This window comes from Martes martes (genome assembly GCF_963455335.1).
Source record: "Martes martes genome assembly, chromosome: 8".
In the NCBI taxonomy this organism is placed as follows: Eukaryota; Metazoa; Chordata; class Mammalia; order Carnivora; family Mustelidae; genus Martes; species Martes martes.
The window spans coordinates 58,633,657-58,648,164 of record NC_137895.1 but is presented as its reverse complement, the minus strand read 5'-3'; the positions used below and the strand labels follow the sequence as shown (position 1 = coordinate 58,648,164).

General features: G+C 38.4%; 1 protein-coding gene across 1 annotated transcript in view; it reads right to left on the bottom strand.

The window, feature by feature from the left end:
• Positions 1 to 212: 212 nt before the first annotated feature.
• The window catches only part of DERA (deoxyribose-phosphate aldolase), a 121,871-nt gene continuing 107,575 nt past the window's right edge, over positions 213 to 14,508 (bottom strand). The window contains exons 7-9 of the mRNA XM_080810599.1: positions 5,038 to 5,150; positions 845 to 994; positions 213 to 527 (exon numbers count right to left, since the gene is read on the bottom strand). Of these exons, the coding sequence (XP_080666725.1) occupies positions 471 to 527; positions 845 to 994; positions 5,038 to 5,150 (320 nt within the window). The 3' untranslated portion in view covers positions 213 to 470. The remainder of the gene's footprint in view (positions 528 to 844; positions 995 to 5,037; positions 5,151 to 14,508) is intronic.

The following is a 14,508-nucleotide window of genomic DNA, read 5'->3' as shown; positions in this document are numbered from 1 at the left end:
CAAAACAATTAATAAAAGAGTGTATCTGTTGCAAAAATCAAAAGACAGATTTTCTTGGCAGGAAATTAGTGCCAAGTCAGTGACTCCTGAAGTCATTAGAGTACGGCCAGCAGCTCAGGATGCCACGTTTTCTTTCACTAAGGCACGTTTCTTGGGCAGTTTAACATTTTTTTTCTCCTTAGAATTTAATGTTGTCAAAGCTATCATTAATATTTCACTCCAAATTTTTAAGAGAAAATCTTCACAAAATTAACAATACAGATCTTCAAGTAATTAAAGAATACCATGTACGGATTAGTTGGTTTTTTTTTTCTTTCACTCTTTGAATTAAATTCAGTGAAAGTTTTAAGGGGAAAAAAGTCAGTTACCTATCCATTCTCTCACATTTTAATCAAACAATTTTCGCAATTACATAGAAAAACACATTTTAAACATTGCTATAAAGAACTTTCCTGGAACTGGTCACTGATTTAAGACATCGGAAGATCATGATAGGCCGCATATCTTCCAGTCACGTGATGGTAAATCTGTGAGGAAAATCAGAGTTTGGCTAATTAATAATTACCATGTATCATATATATCAATTAATAATTATACTATTAAATAATAATAATTGTAATTCATGTTTCATTATAAAGCCCCGTATTATTTTGCATTTCAGCAGATTCTCCATTCAACGCACTTCAGGTGAAAGTTTGCTTGGACGAAAGCAGAAGTTTGGGTGCAATGAGGTAAAGCAGATGAGTTTTTTCCTCTAGTTCTCATAGCCCAACAGGGAATTTTTCATTTCTTTCTCAAAAACACACTTGTCAATTTGTCACAAGGACAATGGATTACTACACACCTGTCTCTCAATGTCTGAAAGCAGAGTACTGGCGCCTATTCGAAAGAGTTCTGGCGTCAGCCATTCATCGCCCAGCTCTTCCTTCACGAGAGAGAGCCAAGCAAGGGAATCCTTGGCATTGCGGATGCCTCCTGCTGGTTTAAAGCCTACCTACAAGGGAAGGTGGGAAAGAGAACAAGGTTTATTATCACTGGAATGCTTTAAAAAATGGTACTGCATGGCTGCACCTGGGTGGCTTAGTTGGTTGAGCTTCCAACTCTTGGTTTCGGCTCAGGTCATGATCTCAGGGTTCCGGGATCCATACCCTTGTCAGGCTCCACACTCAGCATAGAGTCTGCAGGAGATTCTCTCCCTCTGCTCCTCCCCCTGCTCATGCACACTCTTGCTTTCACTCCCTATCAAAACTAAATAAAATCCTTAACAACAAAAAAATGGTACTGCGTTAATACAGGATCTCAATTCTCTCTTTCTCTTTTTAAAGATTTTATTTATTTATTTGACAGAGAGAGAGACACAGCAAGAGAGGGAACACAAGCAGGGGGAGTGGGAGAGGGAGAAGCAGGTTTCGTGCGGAGCAGGGAGCCCGGTGCGGGGCTCAATCCCAGGATCCTGAGATCATGACCTGAGCCGAAGGCAGACGCTTAATAAGTGAGTCACCCAGGCACCCCAACTCTCCCTTTTTTTAAAGTCTATTTCGCTTCACCCAGCACAAGAGCTTAGATCACTGACTCACGCCCATTCACACTACAAAATGACTTTTCCAAGATTAATGGAAAGAATGTCACTGCTTCTAAGGAGACACTAATGAGCGTTAATAACCCTCATTAACATTGCACTTATTGGAAAGTCATAAACTTCAACCACCTAGACTATAGCTGTGAACTGGGGATAAACAAGAGAGGTGTCAATAAATAAGGAAAACAGAAATCACAAAAGCCCATTCATCCTAGATTTCTACAAGTAAGCCTGTCTAGTCACCTCTCAGCCCTTCAACCCGAGATGCAAAAGACACACTCATGTACTGAAAATAAGAGAAGAGAATCAGGGAGACCACACGAACCAAACTGGCAGCAATCAGGAAGGAGAGCTGACAGTTATTTTCACCAACTTCAGTGTAGGGACTTTTTTCTAAGTCGTAAGTGGAAAGAGTTCTATGAAGCAGCCAGAGCAGTCAAATAAGCACGGTAGAAAAAGACAGTGTAGGAGCTCTTCACAGTTCAGTAGTCTTTGAAGGTGAACATAAAACAGCACGACTCAGCCAATATCTGATGTTTACAAATGATGTCCCTGAGTCCATTAGAAATGGATAAATGTGTTCTATAAACAGTAAAACCTGCTTATCTGGATTTACTTGTCTCAAGAACTTGAATCCAGTAGAGGAGAGAATCTACAGACAGGAACAATCGGGAAAACACAGCATAGCCCAAGAACTAAAGCTCAGGCGTTTGAACCCTGAGAGCCATTGATTGAATAGGTAGCCACAACATGGGGTTAATGGCTAAAAGAATGCTAAACAAGAGAGACAATAAATGAATGGTCCCATAAGAAACCCAAGCTTGAAAACTCAGGGTTAACCTGAACGCCCCCATTTTCCCCACCACACCACACCCAATCAATCAACGGTCAAGTCCTCCCCATCTTCCCTCCTTAACTTCTGTATGTCACCCCACCCCCCACACACTTCCTTCATCCTCTCACTTCTACTGGTTTAGTTTAGACCCTCATTAGTTCTCACTACCATCAGTCAGTCTCTCGTTTGGTCTCCCTGCCTCAGTCACTCATTGCCACACAGCTAAGCAGCAGCCATCCACTGATCCTAACCCCATCTGCCTATTACCCAGGAGCCCAGGAGGCTCTGAAAGACTTCAGGGACATGGGGTGAGTAGGCGAGATACATAGGATGAGACTAGTGCGAAGAGGCCCCCAAAATCAATTAGCTGGTATTAGCATACATGTTAATCATAAGCGCATTCCTGTCAATTAGGCTGTGCTGCATATAGATTTTTCCATACAGTTCAGTTGTGTCAGCAAGTCTGTTTGGCAACATTTCTAAAGAGAGGTTCTAGCATAAGTTTATCCTTTTTTTTTTTTAAGGGAGAGAATATGGAAAACATAAATCTGCAATGAAATCAGTTATGAAATATTAAACCTCTGCTGCTCAGAGTGACACTAATCATGGTCTGGAAGACGGCCCATCACATTTTAACACACCCCTTAAATCAATGATGTAGAAAGTTTACAGTGTAAGGGCTGCCCAGGCAACTTGTCAACAACCTGAGAGGATGCTCCTGATTTGCAGATACATAGACAGGTCCTCACTGTGCGAAATCAAACATTAACTCAAATGAATGGGATTGGACTTGCATCTGTCTGTTTCCTAATAAAACTGGGATGAACTTTGTTTATTACCTGAGGAAAAGGCCCATACAATTAAAAACAAGCACTGAGAGGCAGCAAAGAGTCCCTTCTTACTACACTCTGGCCTAGAACAGGGAGCACTTCAAACTTTTATTGAAATTCTTTGCTTGTTGTCATGAGCTCTCTTGGGAAGCGCCTCGTTCATTTGCATCCTTGTTAACAGAGGGTAACATGGCACACAGTTAACTACTCAGAACATGTTTGTTGAGAACACAGCAGGACTGTGTCTCCAATGGTGAGTTTTAACCCTGACTACAGAGCTTCCGAAACATATAGATGCCTGAGGATTACTTCTCCTCTGGAAGTGCGAGGGATGAGGGGCCCAGGCATCTACAAGCACAAAAGGCTTCGCATTTATTTCATTGTACTTTCGCAGAAAATAAGAACTACCGGTCTAAACGAAGGGTAGCGGTCTCAGCTGAGGGGACCAAAGATAGAGCCTCTTTTTTAACGGCTAAACATTTTTTTACTTGGGTCAGTGCAGAAAGGCTAACCAAAAGAAGAGGTTGCTCAAATGGAGTCAACTGTCATATGTAAGGTCACAGTAGCTTCCTATTTGTGCTTTTTTAAGACAGGAAGTTTTTCTGAAGGAGAAAATTCTGGAAGGAGTTCACTTCCTCTCAAACCTAGTACATTCTAAAAACGGTCTCCAGTTCCAAAAAGAACCGAAGACACAGTCACATATGAAGTCATCACATCTAACTGGCAAAGGGTTAAAGGTCTTTTTCGGGTTTCCATCTGGCAGAAATCCAGAGATTGGTTTTAAAAGATGCTTTCTGAGGAAGGATAGTCTCATTAAACAAAACAAAACAAAACAAAAACAAAAAGAAAAGAAAACCAAACTACCTTTCTCACCAGTGATGTTTAAAAAAAAAAAAAAAAATCCTTTGAGATAATTTGCAGCTAAACAAGCAACTTGAAGTGAAAAGGAAAACCCAAACTCATTTTAAAAAAACCTCATACGCATTTTTTTTTTAACTTCATATGTTTCAAAAAATATGTATTATTTTTCGAAAAGCTGACAAAAGCTAGCACATACCCTCCTCAGCTTAACAGTCTTCCAAAGAGCACATCCAACTGCCATAAAACGCAAAAATGGATATTTAATTCAAGAGCTATATAACGTCTAGCTACCTTTTCCCTGCTGTTTCACAGCATTTCATTATTTTGTTTAATAAGTTCATCTCCTCGAGAATTTTCTCTTCACCTCATATTATTAAAAGTAATAAGTTTTTCTGGACCGGGGGTTTCCCAACAGAAAAACCAATTTATGTGTGTCCTTCAATAATGACAGGAAAAGATTATTTCCCATTATATTGCATACTTTTCATATCACCACCACAGCTTATCATTCAATAAATGTTACTCTGCAATTCTTTCCATTCCTCAAGGAAGTTTAATTTCTGCATTAACCTGTTTTCGCTGGCCAACGCCTTACCAGAAAGCCTCTGTGTTGTAGCAGAATTAGTTCGTTAAAGAACCCATTTAGGAATCTCTTGTCAGTGATAAAATTGTCTTCAGTTAATAAAAGCACATAAAGTGAGTTTACATCTTGATCACACATACTTACTCCCACACTCACACTCACTTTCTGTTAATCGCACATTTTTCTCCATGAATGTGTTCTTTTGTAATGAAAGGTAAATTAAACATTTATCTTCATAAAGGTAACTCATTCACACCTTCTGCATATAAAGACAGTTTTTGTGGCTGTAACTAGTATTATAAATAACATTCTCTTTACTCTAAAGAAAGATTTGCTGGCAATAATATACCTTGTTTCCAGTTTTCCAGAAGAAATCTCTAATGGCCCGTAGCATTACTATAGCTACCGGGAAAGTGGCATTTACTGTTTCTTTTCCAGTAGAGGTCTTAATAAAATCTGATCCTAAAACAAAAGGGAAAAGGAAAAAAAAAACCCTCCATGTTAATTAAAACTTATTTTTACACTTTTTAGTCAGTGAAAGAAATGAGCTATGTAAATTTTTTTTTTTTTTCCTGAGGAGCACAACTTTATTTTATTTTTTTTTTTAAAGATTTTATTTATTTATTTGACAGACAGAGATCACAAGTAGGCAGAGAGGCAGGCAGAGAGAGAGGAGGAAGCAGGCTCCCCGCTGAGCAGAGAGCCCGATGCGGGGCTCGATCCCAGGACCCTGGGATCATGACCTGAGCTGAAGGCAGAGGCTTTAACCCACTGAGCCACCCAGGCGCCCCTTTTTTTTTTTTTTTTTTACAACTTTATTTTTTGTTAGTTATTTGAAAAAGGAAAAACAAAATCTCTCTTTGAAATAATTCTGCCCATACTTCCCACCCCTCACCCCCCCAATTACTAGAAAATGAATGAAATTAAGTACCAATTGGGTTCTCACAGATTCTTGGGGCCCCTGCCTCCATATTTCCACATCATCAATGAAAATCAAGGTGGTTTATTTAATGCATAACTGAGATGAATAGAACAATGTTATGCTTTGTGCTTAATATCATACATCACAACACTTTACTATAAAACTGCAGTGCCCACGCATTTTCCCCTCATTTTCTTGTGTTTGATGGGAAGTAAGAGTCCAGCTGTGACAACACCAGAAGAATGATTTGTACTGCGCTGTTCCTTAAGTAAAGCATTGTCTTCCAATGAGATTAGGAGTTTCACGAAAGATGTCATGCTATTTCATAACCTACAAACACCTTAAACAACTTTCTGTCTCTTGTTTCTCACATGTGTCCTAAACCTGTTGATGTAGTTTAACAGAATAGCACAAGGAGACAAAGAAATGATAACCATGTGCTATACTCTGTTCTAGGTACTTAAAAAGCAACTCAGCCACTCTTCACAACAACTGTATAAGGTAAGTACTAATATCCCCATTTTAAAAGATGAAATGGAGATACGGAGAGGTTAAATAACCTGCTTGGGGTAACAGTTAAGTGAGGGAGGTAGAATTCTAACCAAAATAATACAGCTGAACCAACAGGCTATAGTGTCTCCAAGAAACTTACCTAGGGTGACAAAGTCAGGTAGCCAAACAGAGATTCCATCTACCATGTGGTTACCAACCCCTGAAACATTCAAAATGCAGACCACAGAGCACAGTATGGGCACCACCAGGCTACCTGCTAAAAATGCAGACTGTCGGGTCCTATACTAGTCCACTGAATCAGAATCTGAATATAAACAAGGTTCCCAAGCGAGTCCTGTGCAATTCACAGCCCTAGCCCACTGACTGTGGGACCATAGCTAAGGCTGACCTCTGAGACTCTCCCCAGGTCCATCAAAGAAGTGGTCAATAGAAGTGGGGGAAAGACGTGGTTAAAACTTTCCCCATTAGTTTCAAATGGAAAAAATACTTCTACAGCTATTCTGTGGATGGAAAGATTCAAATCAACCTACCTTTAAGTAAATACACTGTGTGTAAGGCACAGTGGAAAATAAAACAACAAATAAGCCAACCCTTGACCTCAAAAGCATACATTCTAGGTGGAACACAAATTCTGAGTAATCACTTGATGAGCTACAAGTCAGAAGATCTGGTTTCATCTCCCAAACTTTCATGTCTATAAAATTCATCTGAAAATTCTTAGTTGCTTCATAGCTTTAATTCCTACAGGGAATTAAAAGCTACAATCTATGTGAAAGCACTTTGAAAACTCTCAAGCATTCATAAATATAAATGGATTGAGGACCTAGGTAGGGTTTCAATCTGTAAATACATGACAGAAATTCGGATTTATGAAAGCAAGTCATCAGAAGCCTTGGGAAGAGGGGCGTCTGCAGGCCCACTGAAGAATTGGAGACGTTAACTGTCTCGCATACATTCATCTACCAAATATCCACTGAGTGCTTACTATGTCCTCGACTGTTGTCGATACCGAGAAGAGACCACTAAACAAAATAATAAAGCTCCTACCCTTGTAAGCTGATTTTCTAGAAGAGAAAGACAATGAGCAAATATATAATAAATGTCAGGTGGAGAGAAGTGTTATGAAAAAAAGCAATGCAACGAGTTAGAGAGTGATGGAGTTGGGGAAAGGCAGCTATAGTTAAACAGTTACCAAAAAGGCATCTCTCAAGACTGAAATTCAAATAGAGACTGAATGAAAGGCATCTATGAAAAGAACCACAAGCAGGGAAATGCCAAGTACAAAGGCCCTGAAGTAGGCATGTGCTAAACTGATTGATGAATGAGTGAATGAATGAGACCACAGAAGCAAGGCCTGATCCCCACAGCACCAGAAATAAGACAATCAAGGGGATGAGAGCAAAGCCTCCAAACAGATGTTAAGAGGGAGGGGAACATCCCCAAAGAATTCACAATGAGACCAAGATGTAATTTCCTAAGGTGTGACACTGTCTTCTGAATCATTAGAAAACTTTTGGGTACAACACCAGCTTTCATCTAAATTCTTCCACGCATCTTAGAAGAGATTATTACAAGACCAAGGCTACATTTGGAGGCCTAAGAAAAAGGTACAGTCACTTAAAAAACCACACAATTTAAAGTTAACCAAAAGAGCCAAACTCCTTTGAAAGAGTCTAGAGTTAGGGTAAGGGAGGAGACTCTCCTAAGATATTTGGGAGGAGCAGAGCAGAACCCCATCATGAGAGCAATTAGAGCCCTGGTGTAGTAACAACAGCCTGCACATCATGTGCTTGTCCTCCTTTCTTTATGTATTTTAAGAACATTTCAGGGCAGGTTCTTTCTAGGAACCAGGTATCTTTCTAGGAACTCTGTATCCCCAAAGCATGACATACATTCAAGGCTCAATACATGAATTCTGGATGGATGGGTGGATGGATGGATGGATGGGTGGGTGGATGGATGGATGGATGGGTGGGTGGATGGATGGATGGATGGGTGGGTGGATGGATGGATGGATGGGTGGATGGATGGATGGATGGGGTGGATGGATCAAGCTGGTTGATAGATGGATGGCCACAGCTACCAAGAAAAAGCAAACTACAATATTTCCCATCTTTAACTGACTAATGAAAAAGGGAAAGCAGTTTTGAGTTTCATTCCAGTTCAGGTAACAAAACTGGACAGGTGGCTCAGAGGAATATGTCATTTTACTTATTTTTAAATAAACTGTAAATTTTAGAACAGATGTAAAGCTACAGAAACATCAAGCTAGTACAGTTTCCACATGCCCTACACCCAGTTTCCCCTATTATTAACAACATTTGTGCATTTGTTATGATTAATAAGCCAAGATAGATATATTACTATTAACCCAAATCCATACTTTATTTAGAGTTCCTTAGTTTTACTTAAAAGCCAATCGTATCCAGGATACTCTGATATGTACATTTATAATACTGCCATGGCTTCCTCTTGGCTGTGTCAGTTTCTTGGACTGGCCTTATTTTTATGACCTTAACAGTTTGAGGAGTACCAGTCGAGTAATTTGTAAAAGCTCCCTCAGTTGGGACTTGTTTGACATTTCTCTCATGATTTAACTGGGGTTTTGGGTTTCTGGGGAGGAAGACCATAGAGGGAAAGTGCCATTCTCACCATATCATATCAAGTGTACCTTCCATCAACATGATCTACCACCAGTGATGTTGACCGTAAGCACCTGGGAGGTCGTGTTTGCTGGGTTTCTCTATTGCAAAGTCACTCTCTTTTCCCTACTTTCTACACTGTCCACCTTGGGAAGAAGCCCTTATGTGTATCCCACACTTAAGGAATGAGGAATTATAATTTATCACCTTTAGGGGGAATAACATCATAAATTATGTGGGCTTTTTTTGCATGGGAGATTTGTCTCCTCTCATTTGCTTATTTACAATCATTTATATCAGTACAGACTCAAAGATATTTATTTTATACTTGGCTTTATAATCCAATATTACTTTATTTCATTGCTCAAATGGTTCTAGCTTTGACCACTCGGGGCTCTTTCAGTTCCTCCCTATATCCCTTTGACATACCTCCATCACGGAGAATTTTTGTTTTTTAAAGCACTTCCTTTGGTATTGCCAAATGCTCCAGGTTTATCTTATATGCTTTCTGCTCTAGTCCTAGAATAAGCCATTTCTCTAAGGAGCCCTAGTTCCTCTTATTAGAGAATGGTATTAGAACCCAAAATCTTGGTGCTAGGTGTACTCACTGCTACTGTGGGGTCTTGTTTCCAGCGCTCTCTGCTGCCTAGCAAGGAAATCTATGTACGTACACTAACCCATTTATACACACACATCTTTTAATAATTCCACATTTAGCAATCTATATTTGTATTAGACTAAACATGCATAATACTGATGACTCCAACTCTAACCCATTACTGCATGGATCATTCCAGCCCCCTCCCCTTCTTTACCTGTAAACTTCCACTTCAACAGTGAGAAACCAAGCACCGACATCTGTCACCCATTTCATTGTTCACATTCAGACTCCACACACAGCGCCCTCAGAACTATTACCTACACCATGGGAAACAACTTTATCAACGCCTATATAGTGCTCATGTGCATTTTCCTGTATCTTTAGCTTTACAGCCCACACTCGCTTACAGATTTTTTTTTTTTTTTTGAGAGAGAGAGAGAGGGAGCAAGAGCAAGATGAGGAGCAGATGAGAGGGAGAAGCAGACTCCCCGCTGAGCAGGGAGGCTGACTCGGGGATCAATCCCAAGACCCTGGGATCATGACCTCAGCCAAAGGCAGACACTTAACCGACTGAGCCACCCAGGCACCCAGCCGACCCTCATTTATAATGTTATGTAGGTCAGCACCTTTCTTCCTACCTCCTTCAAGGAGGCTGTTTCATATATTTGTAATACCGTTAAAGATTCTTTGCTCACAGTCCACATTCTATCTTGGAATCCCCTGATCATGTAAACTATTTTCTATTTGCATACATTAAAGTTCAGTCTTCATGGAGGTTCTAGTAGTTTGACAAACGTATAGTGTTGCATATGCATCATTACAGGCTTGCACAGAACACTCTCCCCACACTAAAAATCCCCCATGCACCACATTTGTATCTTCCCCCACCATGCCAACAACCACTGATCACTTTACTATCGCAACCATTTTGCCTTTTCCAGAATGTCACGTGTAGGAATCATACAGCCTTTTAGGCTGCCTTTTCACTTAGCAATATGCATATAAGGTTTACTCATGTCTTTTCATGCCTTGATAGTTCATTTCTTTTTATTGATAAATAATATTCCATTGTATGGATGTACCCCAATTTGTTTAACTATTCACCTATTAAAGGATATCTTGGTTGCTTCAGTTTGGGGCAATTACGAATAAAGTTGGTACAAACATTCATAGGCAGGACTTTGTGTGGACATAAATTTTCAAATAAGTTGGGCACATACTGAGAGGGGCAAATGCTAGAATATATGGTAAGACCATATTTTGCTTTGAAAGAAACTGCCAAATTATCTTCCAAAGTAGCTGTACCATTCTGCATTCCCAACAGCAGGAATGAGAGTTCCTGATGCTCTATATCCTCACTAGCAATTGGTGTTATCAGTTTTTGGATTTTATCCAATCTAATTGGTGGACATATAGATTACGCACATATTTTTGTTGGCTCATACCCAAGTAATCAATTTATGGATTGCTGTTATAAATGATAGCAGTTTTGAATTTCAAATTCCCATGGTTTACACTGCTAGTAGATGGAAAGGCAAGAGACTTTCTATATTAATATTGTATCATGCAACCTTGGTAAACTCACTCAGTAGTTTTCAAGAGCCTGTTGGTCTGGGGGTGGATTTTTTGCTCTGTGAACAAAGACCGTTTTATATGGTTCCTCCTGTATTAATTTCTTGGTGTGGTTGTAACAAATTGTAATAAACCTGGTATCTTAGAGCAACAGCATTTTATTTTCTCACAGTTCTGTAGGGCAGAAGTCCAAAATTGAGTTGTCAGCAGGGATGCACATCTTGTGGAGGCTTGAGGAAGAAATCTGTTCCCTAAGTCTCCCAGCCTCTGAGAGCTGCCAGCGTTCCTTAGCTGCATCACTCAGACCTCTGCCTCCATCTTCACATCGCCTTCTCTTCTGGGCAGAAACTGTCTCTTCCTCTGCCTCTCTCTGATAATAACATTTGGGATGGCATTTAGGTCCCACTTGGATAACCCGGAATAATCACTTCATCTCAAAGACCCTTTTTCCCAAATGAGGTAATAGTCACAGGTTTGCGGGGGAAGGGGGGTTAGGACGTGCCCATATCTCTGGGAGCCGTTATTGGCCTGCTCCACTACCCAATCCGTATTTATCTAATTTCCTTCTTCTGTCTTCTTGCACTAGCTAGGACTCTCCAGTACAGTGTCGAATAGGAACATTCTTGGTGTATTCTTAGGGCAACTTTCGGGGAATGGTGTCTAGTTTCTCCGAGCGTGTTAGTTAAAGGTTGTTTGTAGATGTTCTTTCTAGTATTCCTAGTATGCTGAGAGCTTTTATTATAAATGCATGTTAAAATCTGTCAAATGACTCATCTGTGTAATTTGATATGACCATATGATTTTTCCCCTGTAATGTACTGATATGGTGGATTACATTACACCGAACCAGTCTTGCATCCCTGGAGTATATCCCCCTTGATCATCGGATACAATTCTTTTTATCCATTGTTGAGCTCATTTTGCTAATATGTTGAGGATTTTTTTGCATCTATGTTCTTAAGTAATACTGATCTATAGTTTTCCTTTCTTGCAATGTCTTTATGTGGCTTTGGTATTGGGGTAATGATGGCCTCACAAAGTGAGTACTCTCTCTTCTTCAATTTTCTGGACAAGATAGAGAATTGGTAATATTTCATCCTTAAATGTTTGGTAGAATTCATTAGTGACACCATCTTTGGCCAGTGCTTTCCTTAATTTCCTTTTAATTTTTCAATAATTTAATAAATTATTAAATAAATAATGAAAATTATTTGATAATATTCTGGAATTAAAATATAGTTTTATAACAGGTTATAACATAGTTTATGTAAATAAATACATGCTTGTATATTTATTATTATATATAATACTTACAAACTAAATTAAAATTAAAATAATTTCTTTAATAGATATGGGCTCATGTGGACCATTTCTCCTTGCAGATATTAATCCAACTTGAAAATCAATAATCAGTTTAAATGTTAGTGGTCTAAATACACTAGGTAAAATCATAGATTAACAAAAAACAGGGCCCTTCTACATGTTGTTTATGAGAAATCCACTTTAAAAATAAAGATTTAGATTTATTTTTATTTTATTAAAAATAAAATAGATTTAGATTTAGATTTATTTTTATTTTATTAAAAATAAAGGGATGGGAAAAGATACAACATTAATCAAAGTAAAGCAGAGTACCCATATTAATTTCGGACAAAGCAGATTTCAGAAAAAGGAATATTATCAGGGATAAAAAAGGGTCTTTACATAATCATAAGGGGGTCATTTCTCCAAGGAGACACAACAATCCTAAACATGTAGGCAACTAATAATAGAACATCAAAATATGTGAGGCAAAATTTGATAGAACTGAAAAAAGAAACAGACAAATCTATCCTATAGCTAGACTTCAAAACCCCCTCTCTCAGTAATTGATAAACAGGTAGAACATGAGCAAAGATATATTTAACTTTAACAGAATTATCAGTTATCAAGATCAAACTGGTATTTATAGAAAGTTTTAAAAACAAAAACAACAGCAAACTACGTGTTCTCAAGTTCACAGAGGACATTCACCAAGATAAGGCTTTTTGTCTTATTTTTCTTTCTTAGTATTTATACCTCTTTTTCTGCTTTCCCTGGGTTTAACTGAACATTTTATATGGTTTCATTTTATCTCTTCTCAGCATATCAATTACTTTCTTCTTTACATTTTCTTTACTGGTTGCCCTAGAGTCTTCAAAATACATTTTTAACAAATTTAAGTCTACCTTCAAATAATACTCTACCACAACACAGGTACTGCAGGTACCTTGAACAAAGTATTCCCAATTCTTCCCTCCTATGTGGTATTAATTACCCAGTACACTATTGCTATTATTTTAAACAGTTATCTTTTAGGTCAATTGAAAAAGAAAAGTAATTTATTTTTATTCTTCATGTATTCCTTCTCTGATATTCTTTCTTTTTTAATGGAGATGAGAGTTTCTGATATATGTCATTTTCCTGCTCCTTACAGAAATTTTTTTTAACATTTCTTAGATGGCAGGTCTGCTGGCAACATATTTCCTGAGTTACATAAGTCTGAGTGCTTTCACTTTTGAAGGATAATTTCACTGGATATAGATTTTTTGCTTGGGATTTTTTTTTCTTTGAACATTAAGTACTTCGTTCTACTCACTCCTTGCTGACATGGTTTCCAGTGAGAAGTCTATTGTAATTACCTCCTTTGTTTTCTATAGGTACGGTGTTTTCTTTCTCTGGCTTTTTTCAAGATTTTCTATTTGTCTTTGGTTTCCTTCGGGTTGATTTTATACATTTAGGTGTAGTTTTTTTTTTTTTTTGCTTGGCTTGGTTTTTTCCATATTTATCCTGTGGTGTTCTCTGAGCTTCCTGGATCCATGGTTTGGTTTTCTGTCATTAATTTTGGAAAATTCTCAGCCATTAATTCAAACATGTTGTCTGTTCCATTTTCTGTTTCTTCTTCTGCTATTTCAATTATCCATGTGTTATACCTTTTGAAATTGTCCCTTGGTTTTTGTTCTGTTTTTCTCATCCTTTTATCTCTTTATTTATGTTTCAGTTTCAGGGGTTTCTTTGGATTTATCTTCATGGTCACTGATTCTATCCAGTCTTCTAATGAGCCTGTCAAGGCATTCTTTATTTCTGCTGCAGTGTTTTTGATTTCTAGCTTTTCCTTTTGTGTATTTCTTAGAATTTCTATCTCTCTACTTACCTGGCCTATCATCTTTTCATGTTGTCTATTTTTTCCATTAGAACTATTAACATATTAGTCACAATTATTTTAATTTTCTCTTTCTGATAATACCAACATCTATGTCATGTCTGAATCTGGTTGTGATGCTTGTTTTGTCTCCACAGACTGTGTTTTTTCTTGCCTTTTAACATCTCTTGTAACTTGTTGTTGGAAGCCAGACATGACATATTAGGAACAGAGATAAACAGGCTTTTCGTGTGACATTTTATGCTAATCTGGCCAGGAGCTTGACTGTGTTTATATTTGCTGTAGTCACCAGTGCCAAAGTCTTCAATGCTATAGTAACCTTATTTTTTGTCTGCCCTGTTTACTCTAGGCTTCCTATGTCTTCCTCCTCAGAGAGAGTCCCTGTCTTT